Source organism: Carcharodon carcharias, chromosome 34, assembly GCF_017639515.1.
Source record: "Carcharodon carcharias isolate sCarCar2 chromosome 34, sCarCar2.pri, whole genome shotgun sequence".
NCBI lineage: Eukaryota > Metazoa > Chordata > Chondrichthyes > Lamniformes > Lamnidae > Carcharodon > Carcharodon carcharias.
Window position 1 is genome coordinate 20,330,958 of NC_054500.1, and position 23,758 is coordinate 20,354,715.

The 23,758-nt window shown below is 46.2% G+C and overlaps 1 protein-coding gene across 1 annotated transcript; it reads left to right on the top strand.

The window, feature by feature from the left end:
- The first annotated feature begins 2,078 nt into the window (after positions 1-2,078).
- Positions 2,079-15,747, top strand: LOC121272487 (NF-kappa-B inhibitor alpha-like). The gene is made up of 6 exons (XM_041179087.1): positions 2,079-2,435; positions 6,639-6,738; positions 8,293-8,518; positions 9,847-9,935; positions 11,417-11,677; positions 13,273-15,747. Exons 1-6 carry the CDS (start codon positions 2,167-2,169, stop codon positions 13,321-13,323), a joined length of 996 nt encoding a protein of 331 aa, XP_041035021.1. The 5' UTR covers positions 2,079-2,166; the 3' UTR covers positions 13,324-15,747.
- Positions 15,748-23,758: the final 8,011 nt, after the last annotated feature.

Sequence of the window (23,758 nt, forward strand, 5' to 3'; positions counted from 1 at the left end):
GTAAAGATTCCCCTTGATACGCACATGACCAAGTTTCTGAGTAACCTGGCATACAGGGTTGGACTCTCCGGCTAGTCACTCCAATAACCCTTCCTCCGTAGTCTTCAGTGGTTGAGGTGATACTGAATGCATCTGTGGATGCAAAGGAAAAGTTCCCGGAATGGTACCAGGGATGAGAGACTTCTGATATGCGGAGAGACCGGAGGAGCTGGGATTGTTCTCCTTAGAACAGAGAAGGTGAAGGGGAGATCTAATAGGAGTGTTCAACATAATAGAAGTTTTTCAAAATAAGGAGAAATTGTTCCCAGTGGCAGGAGGGTCCGGAACCAGAGGACACAGATTTAAGTTAATTGTGAAAGAACCGGGCAGGGAGATGAGGAGAATATTTTTTAATGCAGTGTATTATGATCTAGAATGCGTTAACTCAAAGATCGGTGGAAGCAGATTCAACTGTAACTTTCAAAAGGATATTGGATAACTACTTGAAAAACATTGAGGGGATGTGGGGAAAGGAGTTGGGAGAATGGGCCATACAAGGTAGCACTTTCGAGGAGGCAGCATGGGCTTGATAGGCTGAATGGACTCACCCTGTGTGGTATGTCACTTGATTAGAATTGGATACTTACACTTTGAGGGGGAGCTTGTAGCACAGTGGGTTAGTGTCCCTGCCTCCAAGCCAGAAACTCTGGGGTTAAGTCCCACTCCAGGACTTAATGTAACCAAGAAAGGTCTAATCATAACATGGCCAAACAAGTTGAATATCAACCTGCAAATCCTTCCAACACATGCCAATGGCAGGCAGCAAGAGTGGGAGAGATCCCTGGTTGACCATGTGATGGAAAGAAAGTATCAGCACAACCCATAGCTCCAGCCTGCAAATGGCCTATTTTGTCATAGCAACCTGGACTCCCCTGAGTGAACTGTGTCACACCACCAAACACATCCTGGCCAGGCAGCATGCATGGAGAGAAAGTTAACATTGCAGGTGGACAACCTGAATGAAAGGTGACAGACCTGAATTTTGTTTTTAATATTCTTTGATGGGATGTGGGTGTTGTTGGCCCAACATTTTGCTGTCCATTCCTAATTGCACTTGAAGTGGCTTTTGCAGGGGCAGTTCAGAGTCAATCCCATTGCTGCGGGTCTGGAGTCATATGTAGGTAAGGACAACAGGATGGGCATTTGTGAACCAGATCTTTTACGACAATCGATGATAGCTTCACACTCACCGTTACTGAGGCATGCTTTCAATTCGGGATTGTATTGTTAATTGAATTTAAATTCCACCAGCGGACATGGTGGGATTTGAACCCAAGTTACCAGCGCATTAGCCTTGCAACTCAGGATTACAAGCGTATGTCACCGTCTCCTCCTTCACTTTTCTTCCACCAACCCCCCCCACCCCCACCATTCACTGTTTATCTCACCACAGATGCCACCAGAGCTGTTGAGCATTCTTATCTGAGCTCTTCCAGCATTCTTATGTTCTTGTTTCAGATCTCCATTCTGTTCTACTGGGAAAGAGCTGCCTCCCTTCTACCTGACCCCAAAAGGAAACAAGGATTTTTTTTTTAAATGCCTCTATCTTTTTCTTCCTACACCACCTCCTCTTTGCAATCAAACTACATGTAAAATCCTCCAATGTTCTGAATTTTTTAAAAAGAACAAAACCAAGTTCTGCAGTTATAAATATGCATGGGAGGCGAGAGGGCTTCTGTTTCAAGTTAAAAGGGCCCATTTTTCTTCTTTTTTTGAAAAATGCAGGAAATGATTAAAACTCATTTCCTTGCCTGTGACATTTTGTCTGTAATGTCACACCTCGACAGCCAGTTTATAAGAGTAAAAAGGTTTGGGAGTTTTTTTATTAAAGACTCCAAGATGAGGAAACTGGTAAAAAGGTGACAGGGGGGGTTTAAAAAGGACAGTAAAGTACAGTAATAAAATTAGTCACATCTAAAAAAGCACCCGGATTCACGCATGTGGTATTCCCCTATTCTAATCAGAAAAGGGAGGCGGGGTTTTTATATTTGTATATAAGTGTCTCCGCCTACCTTTGCTGATTCTCAGTTTGAGAGTAATATTCAAGAGGGGTGTATGTGTGTGTGTGGTCTGTCTACAAAAGTAGCCTAAAAAAAAAATAGCTACAGCAACCTTTTCGTTGCTTTTATGAATGAAAAGGAGATGGCTGACCCCTCCGTCAATTTCAGAGGTCAGGAAACTGACAGGATCCGGCGCAGAAATGTCAAACCTTTGGATACAAAGCTGGGGCTCGAGGGGGAGAGGCTGGACAGTGGGATCGACTCCATGCAAGAAGCGGACGAGACCCTGGGCAGTGTCACAGACCAGATGAGGAATCTGAATGTCAGCTGTGCCAGTGTGGAAGAGCAGAAACCGACCCAGAGCTGGACCATGTTCAGGAGTGAAGATGGGGACACGTAAGTTTCCGATTGTACTGGCCTGCCGATAAAACACAGCCCCCTTTCCAATTTGCCTGAATGGGGGAAACAAGGAATTTCTGAGGTTTGAAACTTAACTTTTTAAAGCTGGGGGGTTCTTTGAGAAGCAACTTATTTGAGGTTTGAAACTTAATTTTTGAACTAGGGATTATTTGAGAAACTATTTGAGGTTTGAAACTAACTTTTAAGTTAGGGATTATTTAAGAAATAATTTAATATTGTGCCCCTTCCCGACCTTAGGCTGCCCCATTTGAAGTATGTTTTTTTTAAAAAAAATGTAGTCACTGTTGTAATGTAGGAAACGTGGAAGCCAATTTGTGCACAGCAAGATCCCACAGCGGAAATGTGATAATGATCAGATAATCTGTTTTAGTGATTTTGGCTGAGGGATAAATGTTGGCCAAGATGGAAAGGAGAACTCTTTTGAAAACATATGTTTTACATCCACCTGAGTTAGCAGCAGGGGCTGAAATAAAAGCAAAATACTGCGGGTGCTGGAAATCTGAAATAAAATCAGAAAATGCTGGAAAAGCTCAGTGGGTCTGGCAGCCTCTGTGGTGAGAGAAACAGAGTTAACGTTTCGAGTCAGGTCTCTGAAGAAGAGTCTCACAGACTCGAAACGTTAACTCTGTTTCTCTTTCCACTGACGCTGTCAGACCTACTGAGTTTCTCCCCCCAGCATTTTCTGTTTTTATTTTATATTAGCAGACGGGGCCTCGGGTTTAACGTCTCGTTTGAAAGTCAGCAGCTCTGATGGTGCAGCACTCCCTTGGTACTGCAACTGGGAATGTCGGCCTGGAACTTTGAGCTTAAGACTCTGGAGTGGGACCTGAACTCATGACCTTCTTACTCAGAGGGCTCCTGGCTGACTTCCTAAGTCTAGCTTCTGGTCTGGTTAATCCAGTTTTGTTTGATGCAGATCAGTCCCCTTTGATACATGTGTTCTTGCCTTGACTATAGGGAGGTAATGTGCAATCGGATAAGAATGAAAGGGGGAGGTTTAACTTCTTCTAAGATGGAGACACAAAGGGCAAAGAGTGTTGAAGAATGTGTGTGGGAGAGCGCGAGACAAGGGAGTGATGCAACCTCCCTAATCAGAATGAATTTATCTTAACAGTGAGCCTGATTAAACAGATCAACCTGATACCTTCACTCCAGGCCCTGGGGAAATACATGATGAATACATTCAGCCCTTTGAGCCTGTTCTGCCATTCATGGTTGATCTCAGGGGTGTCCAAATAGACTGTCGATGGGCAGTTTGAGTGTGGAGACCATTTGCAACCAAATCCCAAAATTCCAGCTGCCATTTTTTTTATTGGTTCATGGGATGTGAGTGCTCTTGGCAAGACCAGCATTAATTGCCATTTAATTGCCCTTGAGAAGGTGGGGGTGAGCTGTCTTCTTGAACCGCTGCAGTCCATGTGGTGTAGGTACACCCACAGTGCTGTTAGGGAGGGAGTTCCAAGATTTTGACTCAGCGACAGTGAAGGAACAGCCGATATATTTCCAAGTCAGGATGGTGAGTGGCTTGGAGGGGAACTTCCAGGTGGTGGTGTTCCCCATGTGTCTGCTGCCCTTGTCCTTCTAGATGGTAGAGGTCGTGGCTCTGGAAGGTTTCACTGGTTAATGATCAGGACTGGGAAACACTAACTGATTTCCTCCCACACCTCATTAACTCAGGGGCCGAGGACATCATTTAGTTATCTCAACATCCACCACACTATTAAAACATGATTGCTTTCAATCGTCAATCAACTTTTACTGGAAATGAGCCAATTAGTTTCATAAGAGGAGAAGGGAAGTTAAAAGAACATTCTGTTACATCTGGAATTTTGTTTCTTTTTTATCCAATTTCGTCCCTCATGCCTCTCTCATCCAAACCACAACAACAACAACTTGCATTGATATATCGCCTTTAAATGTGGTCAAATATCCCACGGAGTGATCTCGGGCAATATTTGGCACTGTCCGTACTATTTTTCCCCCTCTAACAAATGCAATGAAATATGGAAGCAAACGCATTCTAACTGAGGTTATAAGAATGCAGAATGACTAAAGAGGCTAAGGTTCTTTTTTCTTCACAAAGAGAAGGTTATGGGAGCGACCTGATAGAGGTCATTAAAAATTATGGAAGGGTTTGACGGGGTGGAAGTAGAGGAGATGTTTCCCCTGGTGTGAAAGACCAGAACTAGGCACCATAAATATAAGGTAATCGCTAATAAGCCCGATGGGGTACTCGGGGAGGGGGGGAACCTCTTTGCCCAGAGAGTGGTGAGAATGTGGAACTCGCTACCACAAGGAGGCAAATAGCAGAGGTGCATTTAAGGAGAAGCCAGATGAGCATGTGAGTGAGGGAGAAAGAGAAAGAAGGATATGCTGATAGGGCGAGGGTGAAGTAGGGATGGGAGGAGACTCGTGTGAAGCTTAAACACTGTCACGGACCACGTGGGCCGAATGGTCTGTTTCTCCACTGTACATTCTAAGTAATTTCCACAGTCATCTTGTTCCTGTTTTCTTAAAGCATCCCATGCACTGTAGGTAAAAGTCCCTGCCTTTTTTGATGAAGTCCAAGGAAATTCCCTACATGGAAATGTTGGGAAAGTTCCCTACGTTTCCTTGGGTATTCCTAAATGGCCTGCCTGTGGGTTGAGAGCAGGTTTCAGAGCTGTGGAGATAGAGATGGTCTGTTCTTGTACAAAGCAAGTTTAGCACGTCTGTGCTACAACAATACATGAGTCATCATTTCTCACCCTAGTGTTGCTAACCCACATTCACAAATAAATATTTGGGAGCGTACTCACTTTGCTATAACAGGTTCCAGGCAGGTACATAAGAGTAGCTGTGCTATTCTTACACTGTATGATATGTTATTAAGTCAGGGACTCCCGCCTTCTATCCCTGATAGTAGTTACCCTGAATCAGATTAGCTAACTCAGAATAGACTAGCGAGTGAATGTGGGCTATTTGTGTTATGATCTGGCTGGGTTTCAAGGTAGGCAGCCAATTTTTTTTCACACACTGTCCGCTGGGGAAACCCAGGTGGAAATTCCTTGATAGGAATGCTCACAGGAAAATAAAATACCATCACCCCCCCTGAGAGGTCACAGAATGACTGTCGTAGAAGTGAAACACTCATGACCTCGAACGAAATGACTCACCTGCACATTTGTTCATGTTTCGGCGACCTTTGACCCCCGTGGACACGTGCTAGTTCAGTGACTTCCCCAAATCTGGGTGACCACTTCTCGCCCATTAACACGGGCAAAAGGAGGGTGTGCAGCCCTCTGCAGTGTCAGCTTGCATTTGTACAGTACCTTCAACATCAAGTGAAAAATGTCCCAAGCCACACCTTGGGCAGGCAATCAGAAAGCTTAAGTCAAAGGGGTAGGTATTAAGGAGGGTTCTTGAAGGAGGAGAGGTGGAGAGGTTTAGGGAGAGATTTTCAGAGCTCGGGGCCTAGGCAGCTGAAGGTACGGCCACCAATTGTGGGGTGAAGGAAATAAGAGGTGCTCAAGAGATTTAATATCTTCTTGCTAATGTCCTAATAATGCCCTATGAGGTGGAATTCCCTCCCTAAATCCCTGCCCCTCACCGCCTCTCTTTCCTCCTCTAAGATGTTCTTTCACCCAACTCTTGGTCCTCTGTCCTAATATCTCCTTAGATTTGGCTCAGTGTCAGATTTTGCATGATAGCACTTGTCAAGCACCTCAGGACGGTTAAGGCACTATTTAAATGCAGGTTGTTAGTGCCAACTATTGACTGAGATCGCTCCTTGGGACATCTGACCCCATTTAAAGGCAATGCAAGTTGTTGTTGGCGTTCGGATGAGCGAGGCATGAGGGACAAAATTGGATAAAAAGGAAACAAAGTTCCAGGTGTAACATAAAGTGCTTTTAACTTCCCTTCTCCACTTATGAAACCAATGGTCTCATTTCCAGTTAAAGTTGATTCTGGAATTCCCCTTAGGTTTAAATGATGCGTCAATACTTCGCCCGTGCTTGGTTTTCACTGTGCTGCTGCCAGCTGATGTGGAAATAATTATTCACATCCAAAGCGGGAAGCACTCAAGGCGGGGCAGGACTGCGATTTCTTGGGAAATTTGTACCCTGTGCGTTTTCATCCTGATCCTCTGTTAGTAATTTCTCTTCTCTTCTCTCGCTCTCTCTTTCTCCTTTCTCTCAGGTTTCTCCATTTGGCAATCCTGCACCAGCGCCCGGACATTGCCAGTTTCCTTCTGTGGTCTGAACCATCTGTTATAGACGTTTGCAACAAGTCCCGACAGGTAAGTCTCCCTCTTTGCCCCGCAGGTGTTTTTGAGAAGAGACTTAGAAAGAAGGAGCTCTGCTGCAGTATCCCTAACTACCTGATCCCAGTCAACACCCACCCTCCCCCCTACCCCCCCCTCCCCCACCATGCTCCCTGTCCGCCAACGTCTCAAAATTAAAATGCTTGCACTAAATTAAATTTTGCAAAGGACCAGCTCTTTCGCTGTAGCAATTGTGGATTTGAGCAGTAAAGTTGAAGATGGGATTAAATTTTCCAAGCCTTATTTTCCTCTCGATGCGACCAAATCCAATACCCTCCTGCTCGACTTCCCATCCTTCATCCTCTGTAAACTTGAGCTCAGTCAAAACTCTGTTGCTCTATATTGCTTGCAGAGTCCCATTCACCCTCCACACCCCCCGTGCTCGCTGACTACACTGTCTCCCTGTCCAGCAACACCTCAAGTTTAAAAAGCTCACCACCACCACCACCACTACCACCACCACCCCCCCCCCTCCCCCCCCCCTTTCAAAATTTTGAAATTCTGTCCGCGGACTCACCCCTCCCTATCTCTGTAACTTCCCCCCAACTCTACAACCCTCCAGGATATATCTGCACTCCTATAGGATTCTCTTGCACATCCCCACTCTCAATGACCCGCCATTGGGGGCCATGCCTTTGGATATCCAGTCTCCAAGATCTGGGATTCCCTCCCTAAAACTGCCCACCTAACTTCCTTTACCCGTATAAGACCATCCTTGACCAACCTTTTAATCACCCCTCCTACAATAGCGGAGGTAGTTAATTGGTACTGGTTGAGGGTGTTTTGCGAGGTGGGCAGATGGTGAAGCAATTAATTCCTTCAGCCTTAAAAGGGGGACAGCATCTATTTTGCATGAACGAAAGTAGCAAATACTGGAATAACAAAGCAGGCGTAGGTGTGTGCCATCCTTGATCTCTCAAAGAGCTGGCACAGAGACCATGGGCCGAATGGCCTTCCATGCATGATTACACAGGGCCGACAGCATCCAAAGCAGAATGGGGTGAGTTAGCGTTCCAGGTGATTGTGTAGTGGGAATATCCCTAGACTAGTATTCCAGAGGCCCAGGTTAATGCCCTGGGGGCAGGCGGTCAAATTCCACCACGGAAGTGGGTGGAACTTAAATCCCATTAATAAATCTGGAATTGATCAATAGTGACCATGATAATTATCACTGATTGTTGTTTAAAAACCCATCTGCCCCACAAAGCCCTTCAGGGAAGGAAATCTGTCATTCAGACCTGGCCTGGCCAACAGGTGACCCAAGCAATGTGGTTGACCTTTGAACTGGCCAAGCAAGCCACTCAGTTCACAGGTGATTAGGGATGGGTGATGAATACTAGCCTTGACAGCAATGCCCACATCTCATGAAAGAATATATTTGAAAAAAAAAAATCACACCCCTCCCGACGCCTGTAAACTGCCGTTTTCTCGGAGATTTATTCGCTTTATCTTTGCGCCCATGGCATGGGTAACCTGCCTTCTATTTCTCTGGCAATCTCACTCATCCTTTACTTCCTCCCGTTTTTCCAGAGCCCTTTGCATTTGTCGGTGATCATGAGGATGCCAGGCGTGGCCAGGGAGCTGGCGCAGGCTGGGGCGAACCTGGAGAGTTTGGACACCTTCGGGAATACCGCATTGCATCTGGCCTGCGAACAGGGAGACCTGGACTGCGTTAACTCGCTCCTGAACCTGACGGGCACCAGCGACTTCATGCAACAGCGCCTGGCGCAAGATCTGGAACAGCGCAATTACTGCGGTAACTTATTTGCTTGCTTATTGGGCCCACACACCCGCGTGTTGCAGAATAGATAACAGCGACGCACGACTGGCGATGCCATGAGGCTGAGCGACGGTCCTCCTTTCTCACCAACTCTCTCCCGACTGCACGCTCCTGGTCTCTACACCTTCAAAAGGTCATGGAAGTACTGCTCCCACAAAGCTGCCGTGGGTGCGCAGTGAAAGGTGCCGTGCAGATCCTGTTCTGTGCCAAACAATGCGTGGGTAGAGCCATGCATTTAAAGGAGCCGTACGCAAAATACAGGCTGTGCGCAACAACTTGATTTTAAAAGAAGTGTTGGAGAAAGTGCAATAATGATTTACAGGGATAGTACCAGAACTGAGACATTGTGGCTATCAGGAAGGATTAAACAGGTTAGGTGTTTTTTCTTTGGAGTGAAGAAGCTGTAGAGGATCACAGAATCACACAGCACAGAAGAGGCCCTTCAGCCCATCGAGTCTGCACCGACATGTGAGAAACACCTGAGCTACCTACCTAATCCCATTTACCAGCACTTGGCCCATAGCCTTGAATGTTATGACATGCCAAGTGCTCATACCTGATGGAGGTTCTGAAAATAGTCGATGGTGGGAGAAAGGTTCCTTTTGTGGGAGAATCCAAAACTAGGGGCCGTAGGTTTAAAGAAGTCATTGATAAATCGGAGAGGAAACTAAGGGGAAATTTCTTTATTCAGCCTGTGGTTAGAATGTGGAACTCACCACCACAGGAACTGGGCGAGCCAAATAGCTTAGATGCTTTCAAAAATGAAACTAGATTAGTTCATGAGGGAAAAAGGGATAGAAAGAGAGGCTGAGGTGAGGTGGGTGGAATGGGAAGAGATTCATATGAAGTATAAACATCAGCACAGAGTTAGGCCAAACATCCTGTTACTGTGTTGTACATTCTGTGTAAGTCCCTGACTCCTTGCTGGCGTACAATTATACCAGCACTGGGGGGTGGGGGACTCTTGCTAATTGACCCAGCCTGTTGTTCCTTGTGTGCAACCCTGTACAGTTATTAAGACTATTCAACAGCAGGAGCATCACAAGTCTGATCCTGTCCTTACCTGATTTGTGTGCACAGGCAAACGCACTTCCCTTTGGTGACTACTGATATCCCACCCCAACCACTAACCTTGGGCTGCTGAGACCAATTAAGTGCCCAAACCGAGTTCAGCTCACTCAGGATAGTCCAGAGAATGGAGTTTTCTACTCACCTGGTGGCAAGGGAACCTAGTAGAGTATGGGTTCATATGTATGTGCCTCACTGGGAGCTGAGTGTTAAAGGCTGGTCTCCTTCCATTACAGGTCACACATGTCTTCACATTGCAGCAATGAAAGGTGACTGTGAAACAGTGGAGCAACTGCTGTCTTCAGGAGCCAACATTAACGCTCAGGTAAGTCTCCCACTCACCTTCCAAGCTGCACATGCTGTTGTGGTGTTACAGTTCACTCAGGCAGTCCCTGTTGCAGTGGCAACACAAACATTTACATGCACCTTGTAGTCTGGAGCTATGGATAGTGATGGTAGGGTCTCCAATGTTCTTCCCATCACATGGCTGACCAGGAATCTCTCCCACTCTTACCATCAGTTGGAAGGATTTGCAGGTTGATACTCAGCCTGTTTCGGCCACATTATGAACACACCTTCCTTGGCCATCCAGTCCTGGAGAGGGACTTGAACCTGGAGTTTCTGGCTCAGATGCAGGGACATTACCCAATGCGCCACAAGACCTCTTCCTCAGTGTATGGTGTACCTACACAACAGTATGGGCTACAGTAATCTTTTTGACAAAGGAAAGGCTTTTTAAAAATTTGTTCCTGGGTTATGAGCATCACTGGTCAGCATCTAGTACCATCCCTAATTGGCCTTGATCTAAGTGGCTTGCAAGGGGTGTTAAGAGTCAACCACATTGCTGTGGGTCTGGAGTCACAGGTAGGCCAGACCAAGTAAGGACAGCAGATTTCCTTCCCTAAAGGACATTAGTGAACCATATGGGTTTTTAAAACAATATGACTGGTGTTAATGGGACCAGCATTTTATTCCCGATTTATTATTAATTGAATTTAAATTTTCCCAGCCACTGAGGGTGGGATTTGAACATGTATCTCCAGAGCATTAGCGCCTTTCACAGCCTCAGAAAGTACTCTACAGCCAATGAAGTACTTTTTGAAGTTCAGCCACTGTTGTAGGCAGCCAATTTGTGCACAGCAAGCTCCCACAAACAGCAATATGACAAATGACCAGATCATCTGTTTTTAGACAGATTCTTGGTCTCTCAAGTAATCAAAGAGAGTGGGCGGGAAAGTGGAGGTGAAGCCCCAGGTCAGCCATGGTCACATTGAATGGCAGGACAGGATCGCTGGGCTGTTTGGTCGACTCCTGCTCCTATTTTTTATGTTCTTATGTCGGTGGAGGGATAGATATTAGCCCAAGGACACTGTGGAGACTCCCCAGCCCTTCCTTGGGGCAGTGGCCATGGAATCTTTCACCTTCCAGGGCAGAATAGGGCCTCATTTGAACATCTCACCTGCTGTAATGTGGGAAACGCGGTGCAGGCAATTTTGTGCACAGCAAGATCCCACAAGCCAGCTGCTGGTGCGTGGGGAGTTTGGAACACAGCAAGATCCCACAGGCCAGCTTTTGGTGTGTGGGGAATTTTTGCGCACAGCAAGATCCCATAAAACCCTCTACACATTTGAGTTGGTGTCTTCAGGATGGGGGCAGGGGTGAAACAAAGAGTTGATGGGTGGGGGCGGCCGCGTGGAGTGGTGGGTGCGTAAGACGGACTGCCTTTCTCTCATCTTGCTGAAATCCCAGCGGTAATTTTGCAGTTGGAATGAATCGTAACCTTTTTCCCTGTGGCTCCTCCAACAGGAACCGAGCAGCGGGAGGACGCCCCTGCATCTGGCAGTTGAGTTCCAGCATCGAGAAGTGGTGCAGCTCCTCATTGAACGCGGGGTGGATGTGAACCGGCTGATGTACAACAGCTGCACAGCCTTCCACCTGACGGCCGGACGGCCGGACCTGGTGATCCGGGAGCAGCTTTCCCAGCTGACCAACTCCTCGCTGATCCCACTGTATGAGTCTTCCGATTCGGACTCTGAGGCAGAGTGGGATGCCCGATCAGACTGTGAGGTGAGTCTCTCCCCATAAGATTGCTAATAAACATGGCCATCGATTGTTTATCAGAGTCAACCTGCCTGGTTTGAATTTAAACAAAAGCTTGGCAGTTAACTGTTCCCTGGTACCTCCTCCATGGCAATGCCTCTACCAATCAGAGTCCACTTCCCAACCAATCAACGCACTCATCTCATGCAGTATAAATTGTTGCTTCCTTTGAGATTTGGTATTCTTACAAATCTGTCCTGATGAGTGCAAGATGAAAAGCTTTGACAGAATGTCTCTTTTCTTCAGCACTACCCAATTATTTAGTGGTGTGTGCATATAGTGAGATACCTCTATCCACCTTGAACTACAAAGAAGAAAGAAAGTCAGGGAAGGGACAATCCCACTCTAGAGTATGATCTACGCAAGCATGAGAATGAAGGAAAGAAATGCATTTCTGTAGCAACTTTTATAACCTCAGGACATCCCAAAGTACTTAATTGACTGTAAGGTGCTTTGAGATATCCTTTGGTCATGAAAGGTGCTGTATAAATGCAAACCTTTCTTTCTTTCAAAGCCCTTTACAGCCATTGAAATACTTTTGGCGTCACTATTGTAATGTATGAAATAGACAGACAATTTGTACATAGCAAGATCCACAAACAGAAATGCAATAATGACCAGCTCATATGTTTTAGTGGTGATTGTTGGGATAAATATTGGCCAAGACACCGGGGAGACATCTTTGAGATTGTGACCATGGGATATTTTGCGGCCACCTGTGGGGCCTCATTTTAACGCTTCATCCGAAGGCTGACGCCTCCGTTGATGCAGCACTCCCTCAGTACTGCACTAGGGTGTCAGGTCTAGATTTTATGCTCCAGTCTCTTGGGAGTGTGGGCGTTGGGTGAAGATAGGGTTGGACAAAGCTGTGATGCACTCACAGTGGAATAGCCAGGCTCTTCCTAAGCCAGGGCCTTAACAGAAGACTGAAGTCTAGCAATCTGGCTCAACCCTATTTTCCCATTAGATTTCTGACTTACAGGTTTATTCTAGTCTGAATTACATGGGCCTGTAGGTTTGGGTAAATGTGTTCTGTGCATTGTTGCCCCATTGTTGGATAAATCCTAAATTAGTACAAGATCTATGTTCCAACAATTTAATAAGCGTAGAAGTTACAACATGGAAATAGGTCACTCTGCGTAACCAGTCCTTGTTGGCAATTAGCCGCCGGGCATGGATGGGAACAGTGCTCGGAGGGATTTATACTTTCTCATGCCATGGAACATTGTTACATGGTCAACAAGGGCCAAAGATTTGGACAATGCCCCATTTAGGCTCAAACACAAAGACTAGCTATTTGGTTGAGGTACCAAAGGGAGTATTGATGAAACGTAAGAAGATTAGGAGGCCATTCAGCTCCTTGAGCCTGTTCGCCATTCAGTGAGATCACAACTGATCTGCTTTTTAATTCCATTTACCTGCCATGACTCCATAACCTTTACTGCCCTTACTCAACAAAAAAAACCTGGAATGGTGGGTGATGGCACTCTCAGGGGAGGGGAAAAGATGAGGCGGGGTTATAACAAAAAAATACTAATCTGCTTCTGATTCCTGCCTTACAGATGCCCCTAGATTATGATGATCTTCAAATTAGAGGCCATTCTCTCCACTGAATGCACAGCACACTCGGTGCTGTGCACTGGCTTACATTGCAACTAAGACAATGATTGTATCATCAAAGGGGAACTACCAGCGGACTGTGGGTTCAGTGTCATCGTCTCCCTATCCACCCCCATCGCTCCTCGCCCCCATTCTTCCTTCAATCCCCAAAGAGGTGTGGGCATCTTGAGAACCAACCACCACACTTCAAGATGTTCTCCGCCACACTTCAAGAAGTTCTCCGCCACACTTCAAGTTGCTGAGTGTACCGAACTGTAGCTCCATGTAGCTCACTGCAACTTTGAAGCCAGTGCCTTAAGAGAGGCTGCTAAAGGTGTTTGTGGGGGCGGGTGGAGGGAGAGAAGCACCAGCTCACACAGAAGAGAGGCTGGATGACGCACAAACATAGGGCAGGAATGAACGGAGTATCTTGACTAAAGACTTTTCCCCTGGCTTTTTGTTTCCCATAGCCATGACTAGGAGCAAGTATGTTAACTTGTTTTACTTGATTGTGGGGGAGGTGACATCCTCCCCTCATTTCCGTTTAGCCCCGCCATTGTTGCAGTGGTTAACCACCTGCGAGGTGACTGCTGGCTACAAGGGCTAACTCGAGACAAGCTCATGAATAGAAAAAAATGTCCCCATGAGGAAGGACTGGGTCACTCTTTTTGTGGGCCACTGAACTGAGAGTTCAGGATTTCATAAACTGACAAGAGGTGAGACTGAAGAAAAGGCGGCTTTAAGACCCCTCCTCCCATCCAGTCTCACCAATCGGGCACCAAGATTGGTTGCGAGATTGCTCATGGCATAAACGCAAAGCCAACGGTGTTGGGTGGTGCGATGGCCCAGAGGCTATCCTGTAACCTCAGCAACTTGGGTTCAAATCTTGCCTTGGGATGAAGGTCCCTTCTTTGACTGGAAAGAGAGGTGGTGCCTCAAGCCAGTTTCTACTGAGCTTTGCTGCATGATGCTGAACCGCTACCCTCACCTAAGGCAGGCGTCAGAGTTGAAGGCTCTTCTCAGGATTGGGGTGAGCCGCAGAGTAAATGGGCCAAGACGTGAATCACGTGACAAGGCATTGTCTTAGCAACTTCTCCCTGAGGGTTTAGCAGTTTTAACTTCATGACGGTTGAGGGTGGGGGCACGGTGGAATTTCTCAGGGTTTCAATAACACGAATGAGCCTGACTCTCCCAAACATCACATCAACCACACCAACAGGCCCTTGGACACGTGTTTTGTGTGGTCTGATGCCTCTCATTGGCCCTTTCCCAACACGTCGTTGAGCTGGTGATATGCCAGGATCCTCATGCCTGCTCTCCCCTCTTGGTCATTGCCAACCCTGAATACCCAACTACATCACACGTGGAAAGTTGCCAACTCATCACAGGCAAAAATGGACACTAATGCTTTCATTCATATCTACACATTGAAGACTGGGATGAATTGAGAACTCACTGTCGACTTGTACACGACTATCAGAAAGTTTGAAGTGGAAGTTAAATATTTTGGTTTGTGTAAAGACTGATGGAGAAAAGGATGACAAATTGTTTTGATATGCTCTGTTAAGCTTTATGATGTGAATTCCGACTTGCGTGTATTGTCATGGGTGGATGGGGGGAGTGGAGGGGGTGCGGGGAGTATAAATTTATCTTCAGGTAGTCAGACAAAACAGGCAGTAGTGAATCGGACAAAGACAGTATCCAAAGATGAATTGTATCCAAGCGAGAGTATCTGCCAGTGGAAAGTCCAGCCCTAATGGGTTGGAACTGACAGGAAAAGTGTCGTTAGTCCATCTAGCCTGCCCTATGCCTCATCTTGACTAGGACACTTCCCACCTATCCCATACAGCCATGTAATCTCCTGAGCGTGGCATAATGTCAGAGAAAAACCCAGGGGCAACAAAGGGTTAAAAATAGACTGGGGAATTCTTCATTACCGCCCTCGGAAACCAGCCCAGGATATCACATGGGCTCAATGTTATCTATAAATAGACTTGCCTTTTATGTAATGAGATCTACTCTCCCAGGCAGGAAAGGGTCCAGGTCCCTATTCACTGCCTGAAGCATCACAGAGTTAAGGGGTCACCTCCCTCCTAAACAATAGGGGATGATGTTTTACGGGTCTCAGTTACAGCCATTGAGAGCTCTGAAGAGACAAGATGGGGATGGGAGAAAGATTGTTGGTGTACCAAGCAACATGGGGAAAATAATCTGGCACCATCTTTATAATTGCCCCAAAATCATATTTCATATGTCAGTCCAAGAAGGAATGGCATTGGACTACTCAGTCCATGGAATTAGCTGAAATACTTTATTCTGTTGCTGCTCTTTGGGATGTTTTTGATTGCGTTGGAAATAGAGTTGTACAGGTCACACACTTTTGTACATAATTTCTTACAAATTTTATTTTTTTACATTAAATAATATAGAAAATAATCTAAAAATATTCTGTGTCACGTTCTGGTGTCTGAAAGGGCAGGGATTGAAATGTTTTCTAAGATAAAAGCAAAATACCGCGGATGCTGGAAATCTGAAATAAAAACAGAAAGTGCTGGAAAAACTCAGCAGGTCTGACAGCGTCTGTGGAGGGAGAAACAGAGTTAACGTTTTGAGTCCGTACGACTGATCTTCAGAAGAAGTCTGAAGAAGACACATATGGACCTGAAATGTTAACTCTGTTTCTTGCCCCACAGATGCTGCCAGACCTGCTGAGTTTTTCCAGCATCTTCCGTTTATATTTGAAATGTTTTCTGTCCGACTGGTTGGGAATGACGTTGATGGCCAAGGGATGGGATTTCTCACCCCATGCTCCTCTGCCCCTGACCCCCTGCCTCTCGTGTCATGTTACCGTTCTCAGATTTACTACTGCGTGGCAGTGATGGGAACCAACTCACCCCTTGAAACACTGGCGTGGGGAAGGGTAAAGGAGCAACTCTTAGGCAAGGTCTCTTTTGCCCACTGTCTGTGGGAGAGGGCTGCAAGCAAGTCAACAATAAGACCATAAGATATAGGAGCAGAAGTAGGCCATTCGGCCCATCAAGTCTTCTCCGCCATTCAGTGAGATCATGGCTGATCTGATAATCTTCAACTCTACTTTCTTGCCTTTTCCTCATAATCCTGATTCCCTTACTGATTAAAAATCTGTCCATCTCAGCCTTGAATCTACTTAACGACCCAGCCTCTATAGGCCTCAGCAATAAATAATTCCGCAGATTCACCACCCTCTGAGAGAAGAAATTCCTCCTCATCTCTGTCTTAAATGGGTGATCCCTTACTCTGAGATTATGCCTTCTGGTCCTAGATTTAGGAATAACAATAATAATAACAACAACAACAACTTAATTTATATAGCGCCTTTAACGTAATGAAACATCCCAATACACCTCACAGGAGCATTATAAAACAAAATATGACACCTTAAGGAGATTCTAGGGCAGGTAACCAAAAGCTTGGTCAGAGGTTTTAAGGAGCATTTTAAAGGAGGAGAGAGAGGAAGAGAGGTTTAGGGAGAGAATTCCAGAGCTTGGAACCTAAGCAACTGAAGACACGGCCACCAATGGTAGAGCAATTAAAATTTTGGTTCTACTTTTTTATTCCTTTGGGTGGCACAAGAAAACAACATGATAAGAACAGAATTAGCATCATCAGACTAATCATGGGCTGGCAATTCATGCGTAAACTTTCTTTTGAGTGACTCAAACGTTCAAAGTAATCTTTTTAAAGGCATGGCATTTGTCACACCATCACAAGATAGGTGTGGACGAAAAAGAACTCTGGTTTGAGGGGCAAGGCAGAAGATGAGGAGAATTTCTTGAACCCAGTGAGCTGTTGTGATCTGAAATGTGCTGCCTGAAAGGGATGTGGAAGCAGATTCAATAGATCCTTTCAAAAGGGAATTAGATAGTTGCTCAGAAAGGAAAAAAAAACAAGTCAGGGTGATGGGGAAAGGGGAGTGGGATTAACTGGATGGCTCTTTCAAAGGAGCCAGCGCAGACACAATGGGATGAATGGCCTTCTTCTGTGAGAAAGTTCACTTGGCCCTTGTTTCCTCATTGGGAAGAAAGGAACCCTGTAGTTCTCCTTCAACCCTTCCTAATGCAGTATCTAACTGCTTTTAAGTGATCCTTGTTTTTAACCCACTTACGGCATCCCCCTTCAGCAGCCTGGGCCCTAAACTCTGGAATTCCCTTCCTAAACCTCTCTGCCTCCCATTCCCCTTTTAAGACACTCCCTAAAAATTACCTCTTCGACCAAGCTCTTGATCACCTACCCTGACCTCTCCTTGTGTGGCTTGGTGTCAAACTTTACTGTATAATGCTCCTGTGAAGTACCTTGGGATCTTGTTTTTTTTTAATTCTTAGTTGGGATGTGGGTATCACAGGTGAGGCCAGTGTTTGTTGCCCATCCCTAATTACCCTTTGAACCAAGAGACTTGCTAGGTCACTTCAGAGGGCAATTAAGAGTCAACTGGCTTGCCATAGACCCGGAGTCACATGTAGGCCGCCATATTTCTTTCCCTGAGACAACAATCGATGATAGTTGTCATGGTCGTCATCATTGCTGAGACTAGCTTTATCATTCCAGATTTATTAATTGAATTCAAGTTTCACCAGCTGCCGTGGTGGGATTTGAACTCAAAAACGGAGGAGCAGGCTCAAAAGGCTGAATGGTCTACTCCTGCTCCTAAGTCCTGCGTTTGAAACAATGGCCGTGGGATCTTTTACACTCACCTGCGGGGGGCAGGCATGCTGCCGGTTTAACGTCTCACGTTAGTACTGCACTGGGAGTGTTGGCCTGAGAATAGCTCAAGTGCCTGGAGTGGGGCTCAACCCACCACCTCCTGACTCAGAGGCGAGAATACAATCTTTCTACCTGCCCCTTGAGACTTGTCAGGCATGAGTGACTTCAAGGAGCTTGGGGGAGGGTGATGACAATAAAAATACAATCCCTGCAATGCGCTAGAGATGAAGCCTGTCACTATATTTCACCGTTCAATGTCAAATGGAGATGGGGAATAGGAATGTGCTGCTTGCAGCTTCTACTTACAACAGGAAATAAGTTTTCACATATTCGTCACAGCTCAGGAGTTAGCTATGATTGGATATGTAGCAGCTGACTTTGAGTCACAGTCCATTTTGACATTATTCAGTAGAATCCATTCAAACGTCACAGGATGATGAATCATGGCTGGAGTCACTTAACTCTAGGTCATCAGTTTCTATTACTGTATTACTGTCTGCTGTCAACTCAATTTTTTCAATGTTTTAGTGATCTTGACTCAATCCAATCACAATGCAGTTCCGCAGAATGATACAGCGCTGTGGAAGACCCCAGGACACGTACGAAACAGGACCAGGAGTAGGCCATTCGGCCCCCTCGAGCCTGCTCCGCCATTCAACTAGATCAAGGCTGACTGGATTGTGGCCTCAACCCCACTTTCCTTCCTGCACCTGCTCCCCCCCCCCCCACCCCCGCACCCCTCCCCACCCTCCTCCGTTTTAATCTTTGAATCCCTTGTAGATCAAAAATCTGTCTAACTCAGCCTTGGATATATTCAATGACCCAGCTTCCACCCGCTCGCTGAGCGGAGAGAGTTCCAAAGATTAGCCACCCTCTGTGAGAAGGAATACCTCCTCATCTCGGTCTTACATGTGAGACCCCTTATTTTGAAATTATGCCCTCTATTTCTAAGTTTCCCCAGGAGACGAAACATCCTTTCAGCATCTACCCTGACAAGCCCCCTCGGAATCTTATATGCTTCAATAAGACTGTCTCTCATTCTTCTAAACTCCAATGAGTTTATAGTCCCAGCCTGCTCAACCTTTCCTCATGCAACTGCATCTCCGTCCAACACAAGATGGCCGCCGATAGCTGAGCGAATCTGCGCGTGCGCACTTGGCCACGAATGCGCAGGATCCTGTGTCATCATTTGCGGGAGACACAGTGCCGGTTGGGAGATCTTCAACCGGTTTCTGAGCCCTGGGCAGTCCCGGCGCGACCTCCTCATGGTTTCCAAGGATTGGGATGGGGAGGGAGAGGGGAGAGGGGAGAGGGGAGAGGGGAGGCCCCGGGCCCACCCGCAATTCCGTTTGCAGCTCAGGCACTCGTTTCTCCTGGCACGGCGCACCGTAAGCACCGGCAGATGGTGGGACGCACGCTTAAATTGCGCGCCCATCCCTTCCGCCGCCGCTGAGGCATGCTGCTTTGTTGGAGAAAAGATGCCTTCCAAAAAGAATGGGGCAAAAAAAAACAAAAAAAAAAACATCAAGGGAATCAAAAGGGAGATAGGGAAAACCATGGGAGCTCTGAGAGATTCTGCTGCTGGCGCTGTAATATTTGCAGTTCCAGGGCCGGTAATCACTGTGCATGCACCCTGCTGCACAATGTTCCCCCATCCCTCATAAAGATGGCTGCCATGCATACAACCACACAGCAAATTCTGCCTTCCCCCATAGGGCAACCCTTCATCCCACCATGCCTGTGCCGGCTCTGTAAAAGAACTATCCAATTAGTCCCCAATCCCTTCCTTGCTCTTTCCCCAGAGACCTGCAGTTTATTCCCCCAACCCCCACCGCCCCCTTTCCAAGTACTTATCCAATTTTCTTTAGAAAGCGGTGATCAAATCTGCTTCCACCGCCCTTTCAGGCAGAGCGTTCCAGGTCAAAACAACTTGCCGCTCGCCTTTACAACAAAAAAAAAAGTCTCAAGACTCTCCCACCCCCGTTTTCTGTGTATGTTTTGGTTTCAGTCAGCGCCGCTTTGCATAAAACCACTGAGAGATAGTGAGCACACTGCCTCAAGAAAAACACCTCAGTGCGATCTTTTTATTTCTGAACCTACGTGGGTGCAATGTCGAGTGAATCTGCTGTGACGCCCACACAAACTGCTGGGATAACTGCAGAGTTTGCAAAAAAAAAACCACAAGCCCGCCAATAATCCAACCCACGAGCCCCTTCTTGTCCATAACCTGCCGTTTTGACACAGGTGGTGTAAACTGGGGGTGGGATGAAGGGCTCTGGCAAGTGCTTTTAAATAGCAGCTCCCTGCCGTACTGTGCCCACTCACCACATCCCAGTCGCTGAGTGGAGGCCAGGCCCTGGTGAGGCCCCTTACATCAGAAAGGACCCAGGTTTAATGTGTTTAAAGGAGAACAACATAGAATTTGAAGTAATTAAGAAATGGCCCAAACGGCTTATTGTTTACGTGCCACACGGGCCTTCTCCCTCCGCCCCCCCCCCGCCCCCAACCTCTTCATCTTGCTGGGGTAGACGGTGGTGCGGTGGTAATGCCACTAGACAAGTAATCCAGAGTCCAGACTAATGCTCTTAGGAGGGATGGGTTCAAATCCCACCACAGCAGCTGATGGAATTTAAATTCAGTTAATAACTCTGGAATATGAAGCTAGTCTCAGTGAGGGTGACCTTGAAATTATCATCAATTGCTGTAAAACCCATCTGGTTCACTCATATCCTTTAGGGAAGGAAATCTGCCATCCTTACCCAGTCTGGCTTAATCCAGATCCGCAATAATATGGTTGACTCTTAAATGGCCTAGCAAGCCGTTCAGTTCAAGGGCAATTAGGGATGGGCAATAAATGCCGGCCTTGGCAGTGAGACCCACATCCCATGAAAGGATAAAGAAAAAATAAATCACCTTATCAACATATCCTTCTATTCTTTCTCCTTCATATGTTTACACAGCTTCCCCTTCTTTGCAACCACTCCCTGTGGAAGCGAGTTCCACATTCTTCTTCTGAAATTCCTATTGGATTTATAAGTGACTTACTTGTGTATTCTCTGCGCTCCTCCAGTTCTGGCCTCTTGAGCACCTTCAGTTTTAATTGTTCCACCACTGTTGGTCATGTCTTCAGCTGCCTGGGCCCCAAGCTTGGGAATTCCCTCCCTAAACCTCTCCACCTCTCTCTCCTCCTTTAAGATGCTCCTTAAAACCTACCTCCTTGAACAAGCTTTTGGTCATCAGATCTAATATCTCCTTGTTGCTCAGTGTTAACTTTTGTCTGTTAATGGCCTTGGGATGTGTGTTCCAAGTTAAAAGCTGTAAAGAAGCAGGTGATTTGTTGTCATAATGGCCTCTACGTCTACCCTATTGAAAACCCTTCATAATTTCAAGGGTCTCTGTCAGGTCACACCTGAACCTTCTCTTTTCTAGAGAAAAGAGCCCCAGCCTGTTCAGTCTTCTGCAATAGTTATAACCTCTCACCTCTGTTATCATCCTTGTAAACCTTTGCTTTTTGCACTTTCTCCAGTGAATCTATACCCTTTTTATAATATGGTAACCAGACTTTGCACAGTACTCCAGTGTGGCCAAATCAAGATACCGTAAAGTTAAATATAACTCCACAGTTCTGCAATTCTATTCCTCCAGAAATTAACCCTGGTGCTTTGTTAGCATTTTTATGACACTGCTAACCTTGTAAAGATGTTAAAAGAGTCCAGCTGTTGTAAGATGCAAATCAGTATCTGACCATGAATGAAACTAAACAGTCAACTATGAGAAAGGCCAGTAGACTCGCTGAAGTTTGTCCCAGTGATGTAACTCTCCCAGCCAGAACCCAACTGTGACCCTAAGATTGCACCACTGTTACTATTCCAGGCTAGGAACTGGGAAAATAATCCCAGACTGGATCAATAAAACTCTGCTTTTGAATACTTGAATGTGGAGGCCAATAGTGAGCTTGAGCATATTATCCAACTACAGTGACACCCAGAGTTAAGCAAGCTGTCAGCAAACACAGAAAATGGCTGCTGAATCAAACTGAGAGTCTATTATTAAGCTATCTTGCCAGATATGGCTCAGTGGTTAGGACACCCATCTGTGAGTTAGAGGGTTGGGGGTTCAAGACCCAAGCCAAAGACTTGGGCTCATAATCTAGGCTAACATACCAATGTGGGATTGAAGGGGTGCTGCAGTGCTGGAGGTGCTCAGACTACACTAGATGATCTTTCCTGAAAATTTGAAAGAAATGGTTGCCAAGGGAAGGTCCTCTGAAACCGAGCAACATCATGCTAACGGTATGCCGGGGGGGGTGGGGGTGGCAGACCTGAGATTTGACAGCTAGGAAGAACCCACATCAGAGGGATACACAAAGGAAAAGGTGTTTACTGTATGGTCCACATCACTGAAACAGATGGTCCTGCTATCCTGGGGTTGAGCAGCTGTGAAGAGCTACAGCCTACCTCACTAAACTGTGAGATGAAGGCAATGACACTGAGGGTTGATGAGACGAAAAGTGCCTATGATCAGGAAGACCTGTTACAAATACACCCAGAGTTATGAAATGGTTGGATGCTTTGGAGATTTTGAGTATCACATCACCATTGACCCAGTAATGAAGCCGATGATTCATCTCTGTGTAAAGTACCAACAGAACTGAAAGAAGAGCGCCAAGCAATGAACAAAAAGGGTGATTACCACAGCCTTCAGATGGGGGTCAATTCCATCGTGGTGAGAGAGAAGCCTAATGGATGGCTAAGAAATTGTCTAAATCCCAGGGAAGAATTATCCCGCCCATCGGGGGGGAAGTGCAAGAGCAGGCACACCTCCGGCCGGTGCACTGTAAGAGCGCATTGATCTCCCTGAGGCTAAGTGCCGTCTCAGGGAGATCGGCTCGAATTAAAACTTTTACGGTGAATATTTAAAAAATTTCCCTGACATGTCCCCTCATGTGACCCTGTCACGAGTTGGGACGTGGCCATCACTTAAACTCAAACCTTAATTAAAAATTTAAAAACCCTCATGAAACCTAGTGCCGCCTGTGGATGAAGTTTCATGCTTTAACGGAAGCCCCCAAAGCTCTTAATTAAACAATGAAGAGGAAGCACTGCACTATTCCAACGCTGGAAGAGATCACACCAGCACCTGGGTAAGGGGCAAACGTTTCAGCAAGTTTAATGTCAGAAATGGCTACCAGAACGTGGAGCTTGATAAGGAACCTTTGCTATTGACAACATTCAACGCACCCTTTGGCCGGTACACATTGCTGCATCTACCTTTTGACCTTGAAGTGAACCAGGATGTATTCCAGCAGAAAGTAGACAAGAGACACAGAGGATGGATGCAAAGGAGCAGCTGGCATAGCTGATGATATCCAGGGATATGGAGACGATGAAAAAGACTGCTATCTACGTGAAGCCATGGAGAGGACCGAGAAAGCTAAATGCAGACAAAGGCAGTGTGAAGGTATCAGAACGCCAATTCTTCGGAATGGTGTACACAGTGGGCTGAGTCAAGCCGAGTTCTGAAAAAGTCACAGCTAACTCTGAGATGGAAGTTTTAAGAGGCAAGAAAGAGCTGCGAAGTTCCTTGGCTCGATCTAGTATGTGGGTTCTTTCATACCGCATAGAATCACGGAATTGTTATGGCAAAAGGAGGCCATTCGGCCCATAATGTCTGTACCAGCTCTCTAAATGAGCATTATCACTTAGTGCC